General features: G+C 38.8%; 1 protein-coding gene across 1 annotated transcript; it reads left to right on the top strand.

Moving 5' to 3' along the window:
- The first annotated feature begins 6853 nt into the window (after positions 1 to 6853).
- CYBRD1 (cytochrome b reductase 1) lies at positions 6854 to 19884 on the top strand. The gene is made up of 4 exons (XM_007430401.4): positions 6854 to 7276; positions 12186 to 12394; positions 16210 to 16364; positions 16463 to 19884. Exons 1-4 carry the CDS (start codon positions 6922 to 6924, stop codon positions 16734 to 16736), a joined length of 993 nt encoding a protein of 330 aa, XP_007430463.2. The 5' UTR covers positions 6854 to 6921; the 3' UTR covers positions 16737 to 19884.
- Positions 19885 to 20318: the final 434 nt, after the last annotated feature.

Here is a 20318-nt window from a genome sequence, read left to right as displayed (position 1 = left end):
GTAGCTGCCCTAAAGACCTTAGCAAAGGATTTAAAGCTGTGCTTCAACCAGGGAAAACAGTGGTTTGAGCCCACTTCAATACTCTTGATATTACATCTTGGCATACACAACTTCCTTATTATAGACCTGCCCTGTAATGTCCCCTTTGGTACTAAAATTTGTATCAGGATTAACATGAGCCTTATTTCACTTCTATCCTTAATTGAAACTTAGCTGACTGGACCCATACACAGAGGACAGGGATAATGTGATCCTCAACCTCTTTGCTAAACCACAGAAGATGGGTTGAGGAAATACTAACATAAGCAGCCTCTGCTTAGCTATAAATAGTCTGTGATTAAGCAAGCTATCAATAGCTATCTATGGTTTCTGTATTATGCAAACCAGGAATCTTCTTATTCCTCTTGGAGAAAAGCCATGGTTTGTTTTAGGAATCTTTGTCTTGTTTTGAAAAGAACAAACCAGAATTCCTGGCTTTCCCCATACACTAAAAAACTCTTGCACAGCATATTGATGATGTTAGTTTATCACACTGCTTACTTGCTGCTAAGCAAAACACATTATTATCATTATCACCATCAGTCTGAATATCTTCACATATATATCATGTATGATCATATTATTTTGCTGTGCAGAAAACAAATGGGGTAGAAAGAAAACTGGCTTGGAGAAATTGGAAAATAGAAATCATTTGCAAAATGTATAAAATTAAATATATTTCAATAGAATAATAAAACAAAGTTATATAAAGTTTAAATACAGTGGTACCTCGGGATACGAACGCCGCTACTAACGAACATTTTGGGTTACGACCAGCTTCGGCAGGAAAATTTTACCTCGGGTTATGAACTTGCCTCTACTTACGAACCGGATCCGCGGCCATTTTCCCTGCTGTCACGCAGTCGCGGCTTCCTGTGGGCGAGGTCGCAGTAGCAAGGAGATGTTCAGTGAGGCTCGTGGTGTGTTTTGCGGTGTTTTGTGAAGGTTTTTGGTGTGCGTGTTAGCATGGCTCCAAAGAAATGCAGAGCAGGCTTGGCGGGAGTCAGGCTCTGAAGAGGAAATTGCCTCGGGTTGCGACCAAATTCGGGCGGAGGGCGGAACGGATTAACCGGATTTACATTGAACCCTATGGGGAAATTTGCCTCGGGTTGCGACCAAATTCGGAGGGCGGAACGGATTAACCAGATTTACATTGAACCCTATGGGAAACTTTACCTCGACTTGAGACCAACTCGAGTTGCAACCAGAGTCACGGAACGGATTAAGTTCGTATCCCGAGGTACCACTGTACTATAAAAAGTCGGATATATCTGACTTGCAAAAACCGTTTTTGCAGAAACCATATTGTGACTAGAGGACTGAACAAGAAGGAACCAAAGTCCCAAATTTTTTTAAGGCACTGAGATATTGATTATGTGCCATCAAGTCATTTTTGATTCCTAGTGACCACATAGACAGATTTCCTCCAGGAAGATCTGTTCCCATCCTGGTTCCTCTGGTCTTCCTATGATGCATCCATTGCTGTTGTAATTGAGTCCATCTGCCTTGCTGCTGGTTGTCCTCTTCTCTTTCCTTCCACCTTTCCCAGCATTAGAGCCTTTTCCAGAGAGCTGGGTCTTCGCATAATGTGTCTGAAGTAAGGTAATTTGAGCCTGACCCTTTGTGCCTCGAGTGAGAACTTTGGGTTGATTTGTTAGATGATCCATTGGTCTGTTTTCTTGGCTTTCCACGAAATTCTCAGGAGTCTTCTCCTACACCAAAGTTCAAAAGCATCAATACTCTTCCTATCCTGCTTCTTTAAAGTCCAACTTTCATTTCCATAGAGTGTCACAGATATAGCAGTAGAAAAAAGATACATTCCAGAATCCAAAGCAGTTCCTAGTGTAGCAGAGCCTGGTTAGATCCTGAAACCACTTTGTCCTCATTCATGGGAGGAAATGGACAATGTGATTCCAGGATAAAACCAGGATCCAACTGTATACCTCTTCAGAAGTATACTGAATCCTGAAACTTAGAGCCAACAGAAGATGTTAATCTTTTTGTTGATTTGGTAAGAGCGCTCTTGTTAATACTACTGCCTAAGCCATTCCTTGAAGTTAAAAACTGGTTGGAAGTCATGTTTTAATGAAATGGCAACAGCTGTGTTCTCTGTTGGAAATACATTTAACTGTAGTTCTGTCTGCAGAGCAAGCCTAATTCATATAGTGTTTGTATCGTGCTAGTAATATAAGTATGCATAATTTATATTGTTGGAATTATTTCTTTGCAGTTTTCCAACTTTTTTCCTATTGCTGACTGATTAATAGTTGCTTTTTAATTTATTTCAATATAAAGATTTAGAAAGCTTAGAATATTTATATGTTTGCCCCTGATAAAGGCCTAACTTTTGGCTGAAACTAGTACCCTTTGTGACAACTTAAACATTGCTTTTAACATTTCTTTTACACTTCTCTTAAAGGGTTGTTTTGTTAAATCCTGCCCAGCAATCACAAATTGAATTAAATGCACAAAGCCAATATGAAGGGAAGGGATGGAGAAAGATAAATCCTAAGAGGACTGAGGTAAAAAATAAAAAAGTCAGATCACCACAGGGTAAGAATTAAGGTCTGAGGGTGTCTGAGATTGGTTACGTTTATGAGCAAACACTCCTCACTCTCTTCCAATGTTCTACAATGTCTTCCTTAAAAGCTTCCACCTCCTTCAACTTCAGAGCTACTTCATGCTCTCATTAATACTAGACTTATCTTTAGTAATCTGAAGCACTGTCTGATTTTTTTATTAGGGCTGATTCCTTTTTCATTCTAATCCTAGCCTATGTGATGTATACTAAGCTGCAACCAGACTTCTCTGACAGGCCTCTAACTCTAACATCACATATATTTAAAGCTTTAAGCTAGACGTTCGCTAACCTCCTTAAATATCTTGTACTATTCATAATTTTATAAAGCCATATACCTTATGTACTTAAGTTTGTATATCTTTTTTCATTTAATTTAACTATCTCCTTCACTCCCGAAGACACTGGGTGGCTTAAAATCTCTAACTATAAAATTAAAACAGTTAAAAGCATCAAATAAAACATATCAGCCCAGACTAAAAACAATGTTAACAATAAAAACTGTAAACCACCCAGAGTCCTTTCAATGAGATGGGCAGTGACAAATTTGAGATATAAATAAATTAAATAAGTAAAAACATAACACACTAACCCCCAGGCCTGGGAACAGACCCAGATCTTAAGGCCTTCCAGAACCCTAGGAGGGCAGGCACTATACATATCTCTGGGGGGATGTTGTTCCAGAGGGTAGGGGCAGCAATAGACAAGGTACAATTCCTTGGTCCCAAAAGATGCCAATGTTTAATTGAAGGGACCTGGAGCACACCCACTCCACCTGAACGTACCTGGTGGGCAGAAACAATTGGAGATAGGCCTCAGATAACCAGGCCCTATGCCATGAAGGGCTTTATAGGTAACAATCAGCACCTTGAATTGCACCAGAAGTCAAGTGACACTCAGTGCAGCTCACACAGCAGCAGTGACACATGGGCATAACAAGAAGTGCCCATTACTGCTCACGCCGCTGCATTCTCAACCATCTGTAGCTTTTGGATGGTCTTGGCAGTCCCATGTAGAACACACTGCAACAGACTAACTGTGAAGTGATCAGGACATGAGTGACCATCTGAAGGGCCTTCTGGTTGAGGAAAGGGCATAACTGATGCACAAGATGAACCTGTACAAAGGCCTCCTGATCATGGTTGCCACCTGCTCATCAAGCAGTAGCTGCGAGTCCCAGAAGACCCCCAAGTTGAATGGGGAAGTACAACCCATTCTTAAAGCTTTCCTCTTCACCCTTCTAGTTAAGTAGGGAGCGATTTTGCAGCAATTTTGTTCTCACAATTGAATTCCAACATTCTGGAAAAAGAAAATGGGAGCTGAAACTATCACTAGCATGCACCTCTTCTGCACAAAATTTTAAAAAAAGATGTACTAAATGCTTGTGTTTTTCTGCTAGATGACATGAATAAATGGGTGGGAATGAAAGAATACAGAAAAACTGATGGAGCTATTTGGGGATCCAAGAATGAATGACAATGGTGATTGTTCTGTGAATATCTGCTTAGAAAAAGGTCTCCTTTCACTTATCAGTTTAAGCTTATACACACATGGCAAAAGGATGAATGTACAGCTAAAAGCACTATTGATTTTATTATGAGAGAATTAGTGAAAGATAGAAGAGAGGGTGAGAGATTCTCAGGGTAGGACAGACCAATTTTGGTGGGGTTAAGAGTGAAAAAGAGCGAAAGATGAACATGGTTGAAAAGGAAAGAAATGAGAGCGAAAGTAGAACTGAAGGAGAAAGTATGAATCTGTATAAAAAAGTATTAGAAGACAGATTACTGTCACAAAAGAATGAATGGAAAGTAGACTTAAGAAAAAAGGATATGGAAACCATTTGGAAGAGAATGAAAATAATGTTACAGAATGCCAAGAAGTGTGTTGAGTTATGCTAATGAGAAATCTGAAAAAGGATGTTTGGTAGAATGATTGCTGCAAAAAAATTAGGATGACAGAAAGATAATATATAATATGGTTATAAACAATATAGTTAAACAGAACAAGGAACCATTGAGATTAAAAGAGCAAAGAAAACAATGTAGGTGGAAATAAATGTTTTGGAAATAGATGAGATGGTTACACAAAAGAGCTTCCAGCAGAGTGACTAGAATTAAAAATGAAAGTGAAGATATAATTTGAGATGAAACTGAAATGAGGAAATGTTGAAAGGCATATTTTAAAGATTTGTAAAGAAATTACAGTGATGTATAAAAAAGTGGAATTGAAATAAATACTATAAATGCTAGTGTCCAACAAAAAACTGATGAAAAGCAAATCATAATTGCTATAAGAATGTTGGAAAATGGTATGGTTATAGGTATAGATTATATACCTTGAGAAATTATAAAATACATGTGTGGTTTGCTTACAGAGTGGCTATATAACTTGTTTGGTGTGTCTGTACATGTGTACAAGGACTGCATTTGTGCCTAACACTGGAAGAATGACATTTGGGAATTTTTCTAAATGGAAAGGTAGCAAGAGCGAATGCAAAAATTACAGGGGAATTAATTTGTTAATGTGCTTGGAAAGGTGTCCGACAGAATTCTGACTGGAAGGTAACAAACAGCAAAATCTGAAAAATGTAGGCGAGGGGGTTTGCTTAGCAAATAATTCAACATTAAGCAGGGAACAAGTCAAGCATGTGTCATGTTCCGTTATTTGTTTATAAAGTATTTATGGACAAATACTTGTGGTGAGGTGTGTTTGGTTTGGACACGAATGTATGTGTACATTTGTGCATAGATGATGCTATGTTGGCTGAGCATCCACATGATTTGTAGCAGATGTTAGACTATCTGCTGCAATGAGGAGTATGAATCTGGAAATTAATGTATCAAAGACAAAGATAGTTGTGACAGGGAAAATGGAGTGAACAACTGCAAGTTATATATAAGTAGCAAACATCTAGAGCAAGCTGATAAAATGTGTATTTTAACAAATATAGACTAAAGATAGGAAACTTCATGGAAAATTTTTAAGGGTGGTTCAAATGGTCATAGAAAGGTAATGGGTAGTGTGTGGTCTGTTGCAAGGAATCAATGTGTGAAAAGAAGCAAAGCTGGCCATGTGTAAGAGTGTACTTCTGCCTCTTTGTTATACGAAGAGTTGGCTTATCTCAAGAGAAAGATAAAATTAAGTTGAATGCATAGGACTGGAGTACTTGTGTCCGTGTTAAAACAAGAAAGTGGCAAAAATGAATGGGCGCAGGAAGCATGTGGATTAAATACAAAAGTGAGAGACCAGTAGAAAAAACATACAGTACACTAACTTAGTTTGGTCAGATAAAATGAATGAGGAGTGAATGGAGGAAGAGTGAACAGGCTGAGAGGAAGTAGAAGACTGAGAAAATAATGGCTGGAATTGATGAGGTCCTCACAAAGAAAAAAAACTGCCAAGATTAAAGAATAAAAGATAATGTAGAAGCCATGCATGAATGAGAAAGAAGCCAGGATAGAAAGGCATCAAGAAATATAGCAAACTTTGTTGGTGTAAACCAGGTTGCCCTTTTTGTTTCCTTATTTCATGCTTTTCATTCCTAGGCTATTTGACTCTTTCTGTGTTCTGAACAGTAATGCTCACCCCAAAAGGGAACAGTGTGTTATGTCTGTCTGTCTGCCTATATACAGCAAACAGTGCCATGTTTGGGCCCTAATCCTATACCAAAGACTTACCGGGTATGGAGTGCTTCTGGCTACGCGCTACAAGAATGCCAGGACAGAAATATCATCACAGGAATGGCTGACAAGCCTGTCTCAGAAGCAGGTAGAAAGCGCAGGGAAAAGCGCATTCTGTACCCCATGGGCCCCATAACGTTATGACAGCCCCAGCCCCGACCTAGTCCTCCTACTGCCTAAAGGAGGATAAAAACGAGTGTAAATATAGTCTTTTTGCACTGACGGCCCTACGACTGCCACGCTGCTTCGAGAAAGCACAGGGTATGGTGGAATCCAGTCACCGCGAATCAAGGGTTCCCTGGGGGGAGGAGATCGGTGGGTCTTTGAAGTTGAAATCCAGCAGCCCCCACAAGTAAGCCTCCTTCACCTCCGCTGGGCTTGCTCCTCCATAGCCAAACCCAGGCTTCGGCTTAACGTTGCTGCCCAAACCCCGCAGGCAGCCTCCGAAAAAACGCCTGCAGAGCACCCAGGAGCGCAGACTCTGCGTTCAGTTTACTGTATTTCGAGTCCGGGGGAGAAAGAGGCGCCAGAAGAGGCAGCGAGCAAGAACGAAGGAGCAGCGGATCGCCTCTGGAATGTCACTGCCCGGAGGCTGAACTTCCCTCCTGGCCTCCTCCGGACCGAATGGGAGGAATCCGCCTGCCTTCCCTCACACCCCCTTCTTTCTCTCCAGGGGAAGAAGGAGCACGCCACGCCACGCCGAGCCGAGCCGAGCCCTCCTGCTCCCGTCTCCGCCCCACCCTCGAGTTTGTTTGCATCCCCTGCAGTTACGTCCTGGGGTGGACGAGGAAGATGGAGGGCTACAAGGTCTTCCTGGCTCTCCTCGGCTCCGCGCTGCTGCTCGGCTTCCTCTCCGTCGTCTTCGCCGTCGTCTGGGTCCTCTACTACCGCGAAGGGCTCGCCTGGAACGGCGACTCGGCCGAGTTCAACTGGCACCCGGTCCTCATCGTCACGGGCTTCGTGTTCGTCCAAGGGATCGGTGCGTAAGGAGGGCGGGGAGGCCATGGGGCAGCCGAGCGACTGGGACGGGGGTGGGGGCGGAGAAGTGAGAGTCGCGAGGCTGCGGGGCTTTTCCCGCAAACGCGACCAGCACATGCAGATGGCTGGGGCTGTAGGTCGCTTCCCGCGCGCGCAGGTCCGCTCGCTTCCACGGGGCTGGCTTCTAGCAGACCGACGGGACAGCTGTTGTCAGCTTTCCCGCCGCCCAGGAACCCGTCCCAGGGTTGTAACACAACCTCAAAAGGTTGCGAGCCGGCGTGAGCTCCGCGCGGCTGAGCAGGGCTGCGACGGCAAGCTCGGGATCGCAACTTCTGCCTGAGCAGCGCTCTCGTCCCCGGCCAGGAGTTGGGACGCTCCCAGGATGCGGGGACCCCCGAAGAGTTCCTGGGATCTCCTGCCTCCGCAGACCGGCCGTTCCTCCCCCTTTCCTTGGTTCTGAGTCAGACTGTCTGCTGGACCCGGGGACTGTCCCTTTCGGAGCCGGTCAGCTAGCAAGCGAGCCTCGGTCTTTTGCGTCCAACTTATTTCTGAGTAAACACACTCAAGAGCGTTACAAAAGCGCCAGCCAAAGTTCGAAAGCAGTCTGTCGGGACGGGTTTTTTCTTCTCCTCAGCTTGGGCCCTCTTCTGTTTACCCGTATAATTGATTGTTTATATCGCGTCCAAGAGGAAGGGGGGTGGGGGGAGATACAGGCTTCCTATTTTTTCCCCAATGGCTGCGTTTTTAATGGGAGTGTCTTTGGGACCGTTAATTCTCTCTGGCGATTTAGACGCCTTACCTGAATTGAAAATGTGAACATCACAACTCAACGTTTCTTTGGATTGCTGAAGATCTTAGCTCAGGTTGAAAATGTGGGCGGGGAGAGGGACGTTTGCTAAACGTGTGACAAATCTGGATGGTGTAAAAGGAACAGCACAGTCTTGTTTACTGGAAAGCCCCACTGTGTTCAGTGCTGATTACTCTTATGTCATGTGATGGAATGGAATTATGAAGTGTGTTGTGGCTGTTGTGGCTGGCTGACTTTGGGGGTTAGAAGTTGTAGCTAATAAACATAGCTGGAGTGAATTTGCATTGTCTCTTAGAGTTCCAACAGTGTGAATTCCTCAGGGAGGTGCCAGTCTCATCCTCTTGTTCCTCCCACGCTCTTCTGGGGAGGTAAGAAAATGTTTATCTCCCTGAGCCTGGCCTTCATAATTCCATTCCATCACAGTTTCTATAGGATTGTCGCCTTAAAAATATAAATATAAAAATATAAAAAAGTAACTTCTTTTGTGTATCTGACCATCTTGATTCTAATTCATGGAAGCTTACAGTCATTTTATTTCCTTGAAGATGATGCAGGAGTCAGCCCTGTTGAATAGTTTATAATTAATAATCATAGTCTTGTACTGTTGAAAAAAATAGATTTTGTGTAATTTAAAATAGATTTAATAATGGGGTAAAACAAAGCTAGAGACTAAACACTTGGTAGAGTAGGATTAATGTGAAAGAAGGAAGTTTTTATGGTAGAAAATCTCTAGTAGAACAGAACTAAAAATTAATGCACGTATAGTGTACAGTGTCATCCTATATGAGGTTTATACTTCCTGGGAAGTGATTATAGGAAATCAGCTTTGGGCTTGTAAATTAATTGTACAAGCTGAGAATTGTGAGTTCGATCATCAGAGTCTAGAGAACAAAAATGAGAGATTTTAGAAGTAAAAGCAAGATGGAAGAAAAGCTGTTTGCTCAGTTTAACAAATATATTTCAGTTCATGGAGGGATTAGTGTACAATTTACCATTCACCTGTTAGAAGGCGTGACTGCTAAATCTTTTAAAGTATTTAATATGCCAGGCATTGGGAACTTTATGCCTTGCCCATTGGCACCTGATCATGTTCACAGCCAGATCTGACTTGCTTCTTTTTCCTGATTTGGACATGCTGCACCATGGCCCCCCTAATATTGTATTCATTCACAAGAATGCCTTTGGAACTCAGAAAAGAATGTAGTATGTGGCAGCTTTGTATGAAATTGTACTCACTTATGCAGAAACAAAATAAATACAAAGTGGGGTAGCAGAGTGCATTCTCAGGATAAAGGGGAATAAAGAAATACCACAACAGTTTGCTTTTTGATGTTGCCAGTGGCTATGTCACCATGGCAGCTGTTTAATGAAAGTGTCCATGACGTGTTCTCAAATGTAGCCACCAGCCGTGTCCCACCCTCCATTGTCTGATCCTGTTATTTATTTTTATATATATGTATGTGTGTGTATTCATATATTCATTGAGGTTAGAATGGCACTTGTAAGCGGACTGGTTGGCAATAGTTAACATTCTTAAGGGCTTTCCCCCCCCTATTCAACTAGATTTTATTTTGGTTTCCCCACTGTTACATAACTAATATCTATATCATGTGTATTGCTCTTAACATTATTATTTTACCTGTGATTATGCATGCCAATAAAACAATTCAAATGGAAAAACTTGCAAACTATTACAGGTCTGTGGTGATGTAAATAATTTGGCATCATAAAAGTGTTTTCTCCTTTGTTTCTGATGGGGGGTTATTGTGATATTAAGTTTTCTTTTTGTCTTGGTTTCTATTTGTTTTTATACACTGCCCAGATCTTTGGGGACTAAGGTAAATTATAAATACTGTTAAATAACCAAATAAATATACTATAATTTTATATAGGAATCGATTCTTTGAGAATTGACAGAAGTGGATTAAATTTATGGCACTATCATACTATACAGTGGATTAAATATATAGCTCTGAGGTACTAAACGTAGTACCATATATATATAGTGGAATCTGCATAGATGAACAAAAAGAAAAGTGCGTAGCATGGTTGTGAAGACAAAGAGACTCCTGAGTGTAAAAAAAAAACAAAAAACAAGAGAATGGGAAAAAATGGCTGAGTAGTGAATTTTTTTGTAACAGTTTATTTTCAGTTCAGCCAAAGTGCTACTATTTAGGAAAACTTGTGATTCCAGTTTTTATTAGTGTCAGTCTTCCTTATGGTAGTCCCCATACATCTTGATGAGATCATACTGAGAAAGGATGGTGTATCTATTCACACATAATGAGTATTGGAGGACACATGGGGCATATTTTACACAATAATATATTTTATAAATACTTACAAAAATTGACATGGGGACTACATACCAGAGTCAAAAGAAATCAACTGTAACAGGAATAGCCTTTTTATGAATATATGATTGTAAGGAAATAAAGCTAACAGACCTTTAAGAGCAACAAGTTGTCAGAAGAACAGAAAAAGGTTGCAGACTTTTTTCATCCTAAAAAAGTTCATTATTTTAGTATCTTTAAGGCTGCTCCTATTATTATGCTTCTTTAAATAGCACTTAGTAGTGCTGGATAAGAGGCATATGGCTGACTACAAGAAAGCATTTGATAGTAAAATACAAACTATGTTTAAAATCCACATTTTTCCTATCAGCCTCTTAAAGATTTGAATATAAGATTATCTCTTCAGTTTGAATGTGCTTTTTTCATCTTGGGAAAAGCTATGAAACTGCAGTGTGTGTGCAGTTAATTTAAATGGTCTCAAATGTCAATATTACTTATAGGCACAGAGGAATGGACAGTGGGTCATGTTCCAGGACATTCCATTTGGGAACAGAGATTTCTTTATGACTTCTATAGCACAAGTCCTTGGCACAGGCCACATATATGTTAGAAAATATGTTTAAGATTTGGCTTTTAGAAAGTATGTATTTGTCCAGATGGAGCACTTTCCTTCTTTTTATTACTAAGCAGCTTATCTTAATGTTGGTATCTACCTAGTCATATATTGTGACCAATGTATTATGCACCGCTCCTTAATTCTCTTCAATTTTTTTACTGACCTAATTGGAAGAAAAATAATGTACTCTGATCTTTCTGTGACATGCCAGCTCCATGAAACATGCCTTTCATTACAGCCTAAGTCTTAGTGGAAGAATGCTTAGTGACTTACCAGGATCCATTCTGTAGCCCCCTCCAAGAACCCCCGCCCCTTTGAGTAGATCCAGTTTTTTCCCCTTTTTTGCATATTTTGCAATGTTGTCTTAAGGAACCCATTTGCAGGAGCTTAAACCATTTATTTCTCTCTTGATGTCCCCCAAGATTCTTCTGGTCCTGCCCACTTCTAGATTGTAGCTGTTGACTTGCTGTGCATAGTCTAGTGAGATTATCATACAGACAGAAAGTGCATATTACTGCTGTTTTAAGGCCATTACCAGCTACATGGACCAGTTTTTTAAAAACAGTTAAAAACAAAACAGAGTTCCTTGTATTTTTATGAAAGATTGAGGTGCTATCTGATTTCCAATGTGCATGTAGCTAAATTCATCCAGTTTAATAAATGGTCCTACTAGAGATCCTGGCTTGCCATTCCCAAACAATTCAGGATTTGTCAACGACCCCAGAATATATGAATCAAGAACCAACTTTAGTGGATGAGTCTGGTTTAGAAGGAGCACAATAAGCCAGGAATTTCCATTCAAAAAAACAGATACAGTTCTTATTTTGTTCAGTATATTGAATCAGACCATCTATCTAATCTAGCATGAATGCCAGCCAATCTCCAAAATCTCAGGTAGAGATCTTTATCACACTGCCTCTGAGATACAACCTTTTCCTTCTGTACCTAGATCATATGAAAAAGTGCTTTAAAAGGTTGGGGTCAATATTTTAACTTGCAATCTGAAATTTTCCCCCCAGAAAAGGGATAAACAGTCAAATGAGAAAACTTGACCAGTTTTGTGTAGGCAAATTCTCAAAAATTGTTGTATATCATTAGAATAATGCAAGAATAGTTTTAATGTTCCCAGTAAGATTAGTTTTGTTTTGTTTTGTTTTGACCTTCAAAATTCTTCCTTATTTCCCAATTCTAGCAATTATTGTATACAGGTTACCATGGACTTGGAAATGCAGCAAAGTTTTGATGAAATTAATCCATGCGGGGTTAAATACTGTTGCTCTGACACTTGCAATTATTTCTCTGGTGGCTGTTTTTGATTTCCACAATGCTAAGAAGATTCCTAACATGTACAGTCTGCACAGCTGGATTGGATTGACTGCTGTAATTCTTTATGCTCTACAGGTTAGATGACATTTATAAACTGTACTTAAAAATAGAATAAGATTATTTTAACTTTACTAACAATGTGCTTTCATGGTTGAATGGGCTGTGTATAAATTGCTTTTAACTAGGGATTTTGTACTTTGCAGTTCTCATACATAAACCTTACAATCTGACAAGTTAACCCTTGTGTTCATTGTAAACAAAGTAACTTAAGAAGATATATTATCTTTAAGCAAACTGGCATTCTGTTACACAAATCTATTCAATTCAGGAACTAAATATTTTCTTAGTAAACATTTGGTATGACAGTTTTAAAAAAAACCCTGTAGTTTACCATATCTTGCAGATTGGAAAATAACAATGAAAGGTTAAGGCAGTTTAAGTCTTTAAAAGATGTGGGAAGAGTCAAATTATTTGCCAAATAACTAACCATAGTAAGAGGAAATGCTATTCTCTTAAGAGGTAGATTTAAAAACACAATACTGTACACATTGTTTTATTGATTCAATAGTATCTGAAAGCAGTCATTCTGCACTGGATAAACAATTTGTTTAATAAGGAACTTTTTGATTCTCCAGCTTTTACTAAATTTTTGAGAAAAAATGCTGCCCTTTCTATATTCAGAAACCTCTCTCACTTTACCACCTTTGAATGTAGAGTTTTTTTCATATAATTTTTACACAGAGCATCCTAGAAGTATGTTCAGGCTTCCTTGTTTTTAATGGTAGAGAAGGAAATAAATGTATATCAATTAATGTAAAATTCTACAGCTAAGTTGGGGAAGCTGTTGTCCTCTAGATGTTCCTAGAATTACAATTCCCAACAACTCCATGCTAATGGTGAGGTGTGCTAGGAGTTTAATTCAGCAGCATCTGGAGATCCACAACATCTTCTTTAAATCCACTTAAAGATGAAGATAGAAGACTGCAGGCTGAGGTTCCAAAAGGATGATTGTAGTCCTGAGCAGTTTGCCACAACAAGTAGCTAATTGCTTATTAGAGTACAGAGCACAGATTCTTAAAAGGTGGCAGTAGGTTTGGCATTGGTCGCCACTCCAAGATGTAGGAGTTGGCCTTGAATAAAAGCAAGGCATGAACAAATTCATGCCAGTATTCTTAGGGGGTTTCTGTTCTGATTCTGTTGCTCATAAGATACAAGATCTTGCCAGTCCGGATCCTAAAATAAATGTTGTTATCCACATAGGAAATGGAATTTATTTTTTGTTTTTCTATCCTGCTTGCCAGATGGCTTCTATGTGATGACGCCCATTGTGAATATGAAAATGTAGTCCTTTATTCAGTCACAGCAAGTCACTTGGTTCTGTGGATGTGTTCCTAATTTCTTAGTGTCAGGTTCCTTTCCAGTCTGAAAATTCACATTAGGAATAGGCCAAAAAAGATTGTGACTAAAATGGCTGTGCTCCCTAGCTAGAGTGACAATTTAAGATGGATAAAATTAGTGGGAAAATCTACTAACAAATAGATTTTAACTATTATTAATTTAATATCAGTTAAACATCATGTTAAGATAAATAAAATAAATATTAAGAAGATAGCCTCTGCCCTGTCTCTGTCTAGTTCAACCTATCCAATCTGCACCACAAATCTAGACAACTACAAAATGGCAGCAAACAGATCCAGGAAACTCAGCTGCCATTTCATGGTATTCCAGATTTTTGCAGCACAGATATAAGATGCAAAATTTGTTAAGATCTTAAGTCACAGCTTTTCCTCTGTTGTGGAAAAGGGTCCATAATGACATATCTATATTACAGCTATAAAGTCCACATGTATTATTCATTATCTCAATGAAATGTAGTTTCTATGAATGCTAAGCAATATTTTGCCAGCAAGTTGAAAACTCAAATCTTAATAACCATAAGCTTTATTGCTTCTTATAGATTTTATATTTTTCATACATTCACCATTTCTTCCAGATGTTTTCATAAAATGCTGACAAATTCTGTTTTATATCATTGATTTAAAGAAACTAATGATGATAAAAAGATTGTAAACAGGATCCTGTGGCTTATGTAGGCTTCAGATAATCTTTTAAATGTCAGCTTTAAAATATGACCATCACATGAGCAAAAATGATATATTGAATATAATATCTGTAAAATCCTTTTCAGTTCTATTGTACCATAACTAATAATGTGTGTTCAAAAACAGCACAGCCTGTTTGTCTACAAAAATATACATTTTATTCTAAATCTTAATTTTTTTTTCAGGTCTGTTATTGAATATTCAGGGATATTGTATTTTCTTTATTCTAAATAAAATACTCCTAGATAATCAATAACAGATCTGAAAAAAATCAAGATTTGAAAGGAAGCCACTAACATGCTCTAATGCTCTATTTTTTGAATGTTTATTATTGCTGTTGTTGTTCAATGCTGTGAGTTGCCCAGAGTGGGGCAGCATCTAAATCAAATCAAAGAATTTATTTATTTATTTATTTAAATTTTTTATGGCTGCCCACTCCAGTAGACTCTGGGAGGCTTACAAAATACAAAAACAGTAAAAACTGTTTAAAACATATAACAATGCTGGCAGCCCAGATTAAAACAAGTGGCTGGGCCAAAGGCGAAAGGACGTTCAGCTGTGGGTGTATCTGGAAGCGAAAAGAAGGTCTGATGCTGTAAAGAACAATATTGTACAGGAACCTGGAATGTAAGAAACTGAGCAAACTCAGGGAGGCAGTGAAGGACAGGAAGGCCTGGCACGATAAGGGGCCCCACAAATACATTACCCCAGACCTGAGACCAAAACCAGGCCTTAAGAGCTTTTCAGAACTCCAGGAGATAGTTTCCAGTTGTATTTTATTTAACTTACATGCTGCCCGATTTTATTATAAATCAGTTGAGAATATATCACAGGGACTCCTACTCTGATTTGCTCCTTTGCCCTTCTGACTATTTCTTGTTTCCTTCTGTAACTCATATATTGTCCTATACACCTGTCTGTTGCATTGCTTAATCTTTCACCTTCACTTATGTAACAGTCTCTCCTTCTGTCTGTATCTATGACTGTAGAATATGTAAATTCTACGGTTAAAATTTTGCATCAGCTGTCAATAAGCTTCCAGGTCTAGTTCGAAGTGTAATTCTTAATTGATTGATTCTTAATCCTTCAAGCTGTAACCAGCTGGGACCATTTATTTGAAAATCCACCTTCACCAATGAATTCTTTCTCTTGACTTATATATCCTTATAGACTCTTCTCAAGTACTTACTATTAAAACCGTAGTAGGCTGATGGACATAAGAGACAGGCATTCTTGGCAGTGGATCTAAAAATGTAGAACTCCTTTCCTACTGACTTTTCACTTGCCTCTCATCTCTGCACTTAGGCAAGCTTTAATAAACTACCTCTTCAGTGCTGCCTCTTACTGAAGTAAAAAGTACCTCCTTGGGGACGCATCCCTCTGCACCTTCTGGGTTTCCTGTTCTGCTTGACTTTAAATGTATAGGTTTGGGTTTTTTCCAAGAAAAATGAGAAGCTAGCATGGTTGGGTGGTTGCTTTGTCTGAAAGTGTACAACTTGCCTCGAAGGGAAAAGAAGGTAAGTGTGATGGAACACCCTGGGGAGCTAGAAGGGATGGTAGGAAACAAGCATTTCATGGGTGGCCACTTTGCTTGTGACAAGTATCAACTATTTGGTATGAGTGATAAAAACATACTCTTTAGTTTTGGAATATGCCATGGGCCCAAAAGATTTCAGTAGGTAATATAGGCAACTAATTTGATCTTCCTTATAAAGGTTTATCTTGGTGGTTGTTTATTTTTAAAGTAAAGTTTACCATTACTTTAGCTAAATATTGTCTGTATATCAGCTTGTTCTAGGCTTTATGGTCTTCCTACTTCCCTTCGCTTCCACTTCTCTTCGGGCAACTGTTATGCCAATACATGTTTATTCAGGTCTTCTCATCTTTGGAACAGTGATTGCCACGGCCCTAATGGGAATTACAGAAAAACTTATTTTTAGCTTGTAAGTATTTGTTTGAATGTTACTACTTGTTTTAAACAACGATTATTAATTTAGTATTGTTAATTGTTGGTTTAATTTTGACTTGTTTTGCTCTGAAGGAAATCGCCTTCCTATAGCAGTTCCCCAGAAGAAGCTATTTTTGTCAATGTTCTCGGTGTCCTGATTTTTGCCTATGGTGCTGTAATTTTATGGATGGCTACAAGGTCCCATTGGAAGCGCCCACTGGAACAGGTTTTTCAAGCCCATCAACGAATTGCAGAAACACTCAGTGATGATGACTGTCATAGTCCAGATTTGGAGTTCAGCAGTGATGCAGCTGCTAGAAAACGAAATCCCAAATTTGATGAAGCTGGACAGAGATCAACTATGTAAAGAAAGTATATAAAAGTACTTTGCAGTGAAGAAAACTTCTTCTCCGTATTCTCCCCCAGCTCTTCAATGCACAATATATATATATATTTTATCTGCACTCAGTCGTTACCGACTCTGCGGTGACTGCTTTGGATGAGTCCTTTTTGCAGTTTTCAAGGCAAGGTGTTTCAGAAGTGGTTTGCCAGTGCCTCCTTCCTAGAGCAGAACCCAGCTGGCGAGTGCAGGAGGCGGGGTTTCCGTTGCTTCGCACCTTTTTCGGGCGAGCGCAGCTTCCGCGCTACCGGCAACTGCTCCCGACTCCTTTTACAAGGCGCCGCCAGCATTTTTCCTCTCACCAGAGTGAGAGTACCTATTTATCTACTCACGTAAGTTTTCGAACTGTTGGGTTGACAGGAACTGGGGGAGGAAGCAGGAGCTCACTCTGCTGTGTGAAGCTGGGCTCGAACCACTGAAGTGTTGACCATTTCTGGCCAGCAGCTTTCAGCGTCATTAAGCCGCTATGCCACCACGTCCCCTTTTAATGCACTATATATTGCTTTCTTAATATTGTTAGGATTTTTCTGAATAACTGACATGAGTTAGTAAAGACTTTAATTTTAGAAGAACCTATGTTTATTGCTTCACAGTTCTTATGGTGACTCTAAGGTAACTTGTGCTGTATTCCTTGATAAACTTGAGAAAAATCTACAAATATCACAACAGCTTCACGAAATTATTTTTAATTGATTTTTGACTTGTGGAAGGATCTTTAGAAGTACAAGATTAAACAATTAGACTTCAGATATTGGAAGAAAGTTATAAAGAAAGGGAGCACTCCACTGAATAAAATTGCTAAAACTCTGATACATTTTTAATGTTGTTCAGACTTGTTTCCATAGCACTGTGGACCTTCTGGCCATCTTGGAAAGCTGGATGATTAACTCCACAATTGATTCTCCTTCTGCTCTAGATTCACAGCACTTTCTCTTGAGTTGTGATGTCACTTTCCACTGGCATTGTAGGAGGAGAGCTGTGTGTTCTATAGTTCAAGATTATGATTATCATGGCCAGGAAGGGGAGAGGCAAAGAAGGTGGCTATATTGATAGAAGTTATATGATTACCCTACCTAGCTTCTTTCTTCACATAGGCGACAGCTTCTCATACAAACATATGTTCTGATATCACAGCAATCTCAGACATTGCTGCTATAGGGCAATCAGTATTATTTTTGCACCAACTGCATTTAAATGAATATTGGCTATATATGGTATCTCCATTATTTGGATTAAATATTCTCTTAGAGTGATTACAGTTTGATCAGATTATAAGAGTATAATGTAAAATAGACTTAACTAGATCTGTGTTACTCTAAACTCTTATTCTTAAAGAGTGCCATTTGAGCGTATGTACATTCAAGAGTGTTGCAGGAAAAAAATTGAAACCATTTTTGTCATGCATAATAGATGGCCAGCATTGTATATGTTTGGCAAAGAGCAAGGCCTTCTCTCTGATCTCATTTTCCCTAATGTTTACTGATTGAAGCTGTTGGATTAAATTCTAATTCTTCTGAACTGATCACAGTTGCCACATATTTCAATAAGCTACTTACTTCTAGGAGGAGGAGGAGATTCTTTTCTTTCATTTTATGCTTAGATTCCAACATGTTTTTGGCTTTCCTAAAAAATATTTGATACAGTAATGAAAAAAATCAGGGGACATTCAGCCTACATGTTATGAGACTTGTGCTGTGCTTTAGGATTCCCAACTTGCATGTTTTGATCGCCTTTTACAGTGTCAGGTGGCATCATTAATCCTATGCCAGCCCTCCTCATGGTACTGCTAGTAGTATGCCAAATCTAGTGTGCTTGCATTTTTCCAAGGAAATGGAGTATTTGACATTGAACAAAGGCCTATACAGAGGATTCACTGTATTTTACTTTTGCTTTACATATTCTGTTTAGAGATTGTTTAAGCTAAAGAATGCCATCCACTTTTACATACTAGTTTAACAAATACTAGCTGGATGGTTGGAGGAACCCTTTAGCTAATATTATAGAGGATGTTACCAGTATAGAAGATAGAGAATGTAACCTAATTCTAGGCAATATGAGGGAAATGTGTTCAGCACATCCTTGATTCCATTTTGAAAAGACTGTCTAAATATATTTCTGGACAATATGGCATGAATATGTAATTGGACTTTAGGGAAGCTAATCAGATGTTTTGAATTATCACTGCAGCTAAACATTTGGAGAAAAGATCAAAACTGCAGCAGCAAATTGAGATCCTTTAAGAAGTCTAACAGTACTTTCTTCTCAATACTTTTAACTGACTTCCAAAATCAATTTGGCTTTTACTTAAATTTATAATGTAAATTAAAGCATTCATTCTAGACATCTAAAAAAAATCACTACTTAGTTTCTGAAAGAAAACAGAAAGCCTATGTTAGATTGGACATGTCAGTGTCCTTGTCCTGACTAGTCGTCTAGACAGGAAGAGAAAGTGTTAATTTGTCAAGTTCCTATGCCAGAAGTGTTCTTTTCTACCCTAAGTATCTAATTTGCTTGTAGTTGCTGTGTTACTGTGAGCCACTATGAGAGTGATCTTAGAAAACAGCAGCCTTCCTCAAACTTGCTTTTCAGATAAGTTGGGATTGCAACTTCCAAAATGAAGGTTAAGAATTGCTATCTCAATATTATGTAATGGAAACTGTTGTAGATGATAAGTCCCACCCCAGACATCTTCATAGCTGTTTTCTAAGAACAGCTTTGGAGAAGTGAAAGGCTTCTCAGAAGATTAACATGAATGCTCAGTAGGGTGATGGTAGAAGATGTAAAGCTTGGCAAACTCTGACCTCTACAGAGGTGAGAATGGGAAAGAAAAATGTGTATTATGATAGCCTTTATATTTTGAATTTTTAAATGAACATAGCAGAATTATTAGTGCCAATTATTGTAATAGTGACTGTACATGATGCACATTTCTAAAGCAATGCATGCTGTACTGTATATAAAAATAAACAGTATACCTTTAATAAAGAGAAACTTTGATATTGCCAATACCAGAAACATTTTGAAATGTATTTGAATGTGTGGGATCAGTAGTACTTGCAAAGCAAAAGGAGTTTTGTAACTATTTTTATATTACAATAAAAACTATTGAAAAGTCTATATCTAGTGTTCTGTGCTAGTAATAATTGCTAAACTGTATGCTGATTTGAGATAGAACATGGAAATCGCAGAAGATGAGTGACAACCACTTTTTGCTGTTAGAATAGGTGGCAATTATTTCTTCCCCAACATTATTAAGATGTGTTGAATCCTGAGCTTCTGAGTGGATTTTTAGGAAAAACAATTTCAAGAAAGAAGAAGTCTGTTACATTAACTGTTTACTCAGCAAATGTTGGACTTTATCCTAGAATTATAATGGTTTCAGCCAGATTCATCATTTAAACACATTAATTTTCTAGGACAGTTTTTGAAGACTCTTTTGAACAGGCTTGCTTGTCCCCCCAATCTCTGTAATGTTGGAAGACCCACTAAAATCTTCATAATGAATTGAAGAAATCCACAAATAAATGGATGTTGACAGAGCTGCATACC

Source organism: Python bivittatus, unplaced genomic scaffold, assembly GCF_059951505.1.
Source record: "Python bivittatus isolate LINGU-HERP-01145 unplaced genomic scaffold, Pbiv_v1 ctg000200_np1212, whole genome shotgun sequence".
Taxonomy (NCBI): Eukaryota; Metazoa; Chordata; class Lepidosauria; order Squamata; family Pythonidae; genus Python; species Python bivittatus.
Note: the sequence above shows the minus strand (reverse complement) of the source record. Positions and strands in the feature narration are given on the sequence as shown.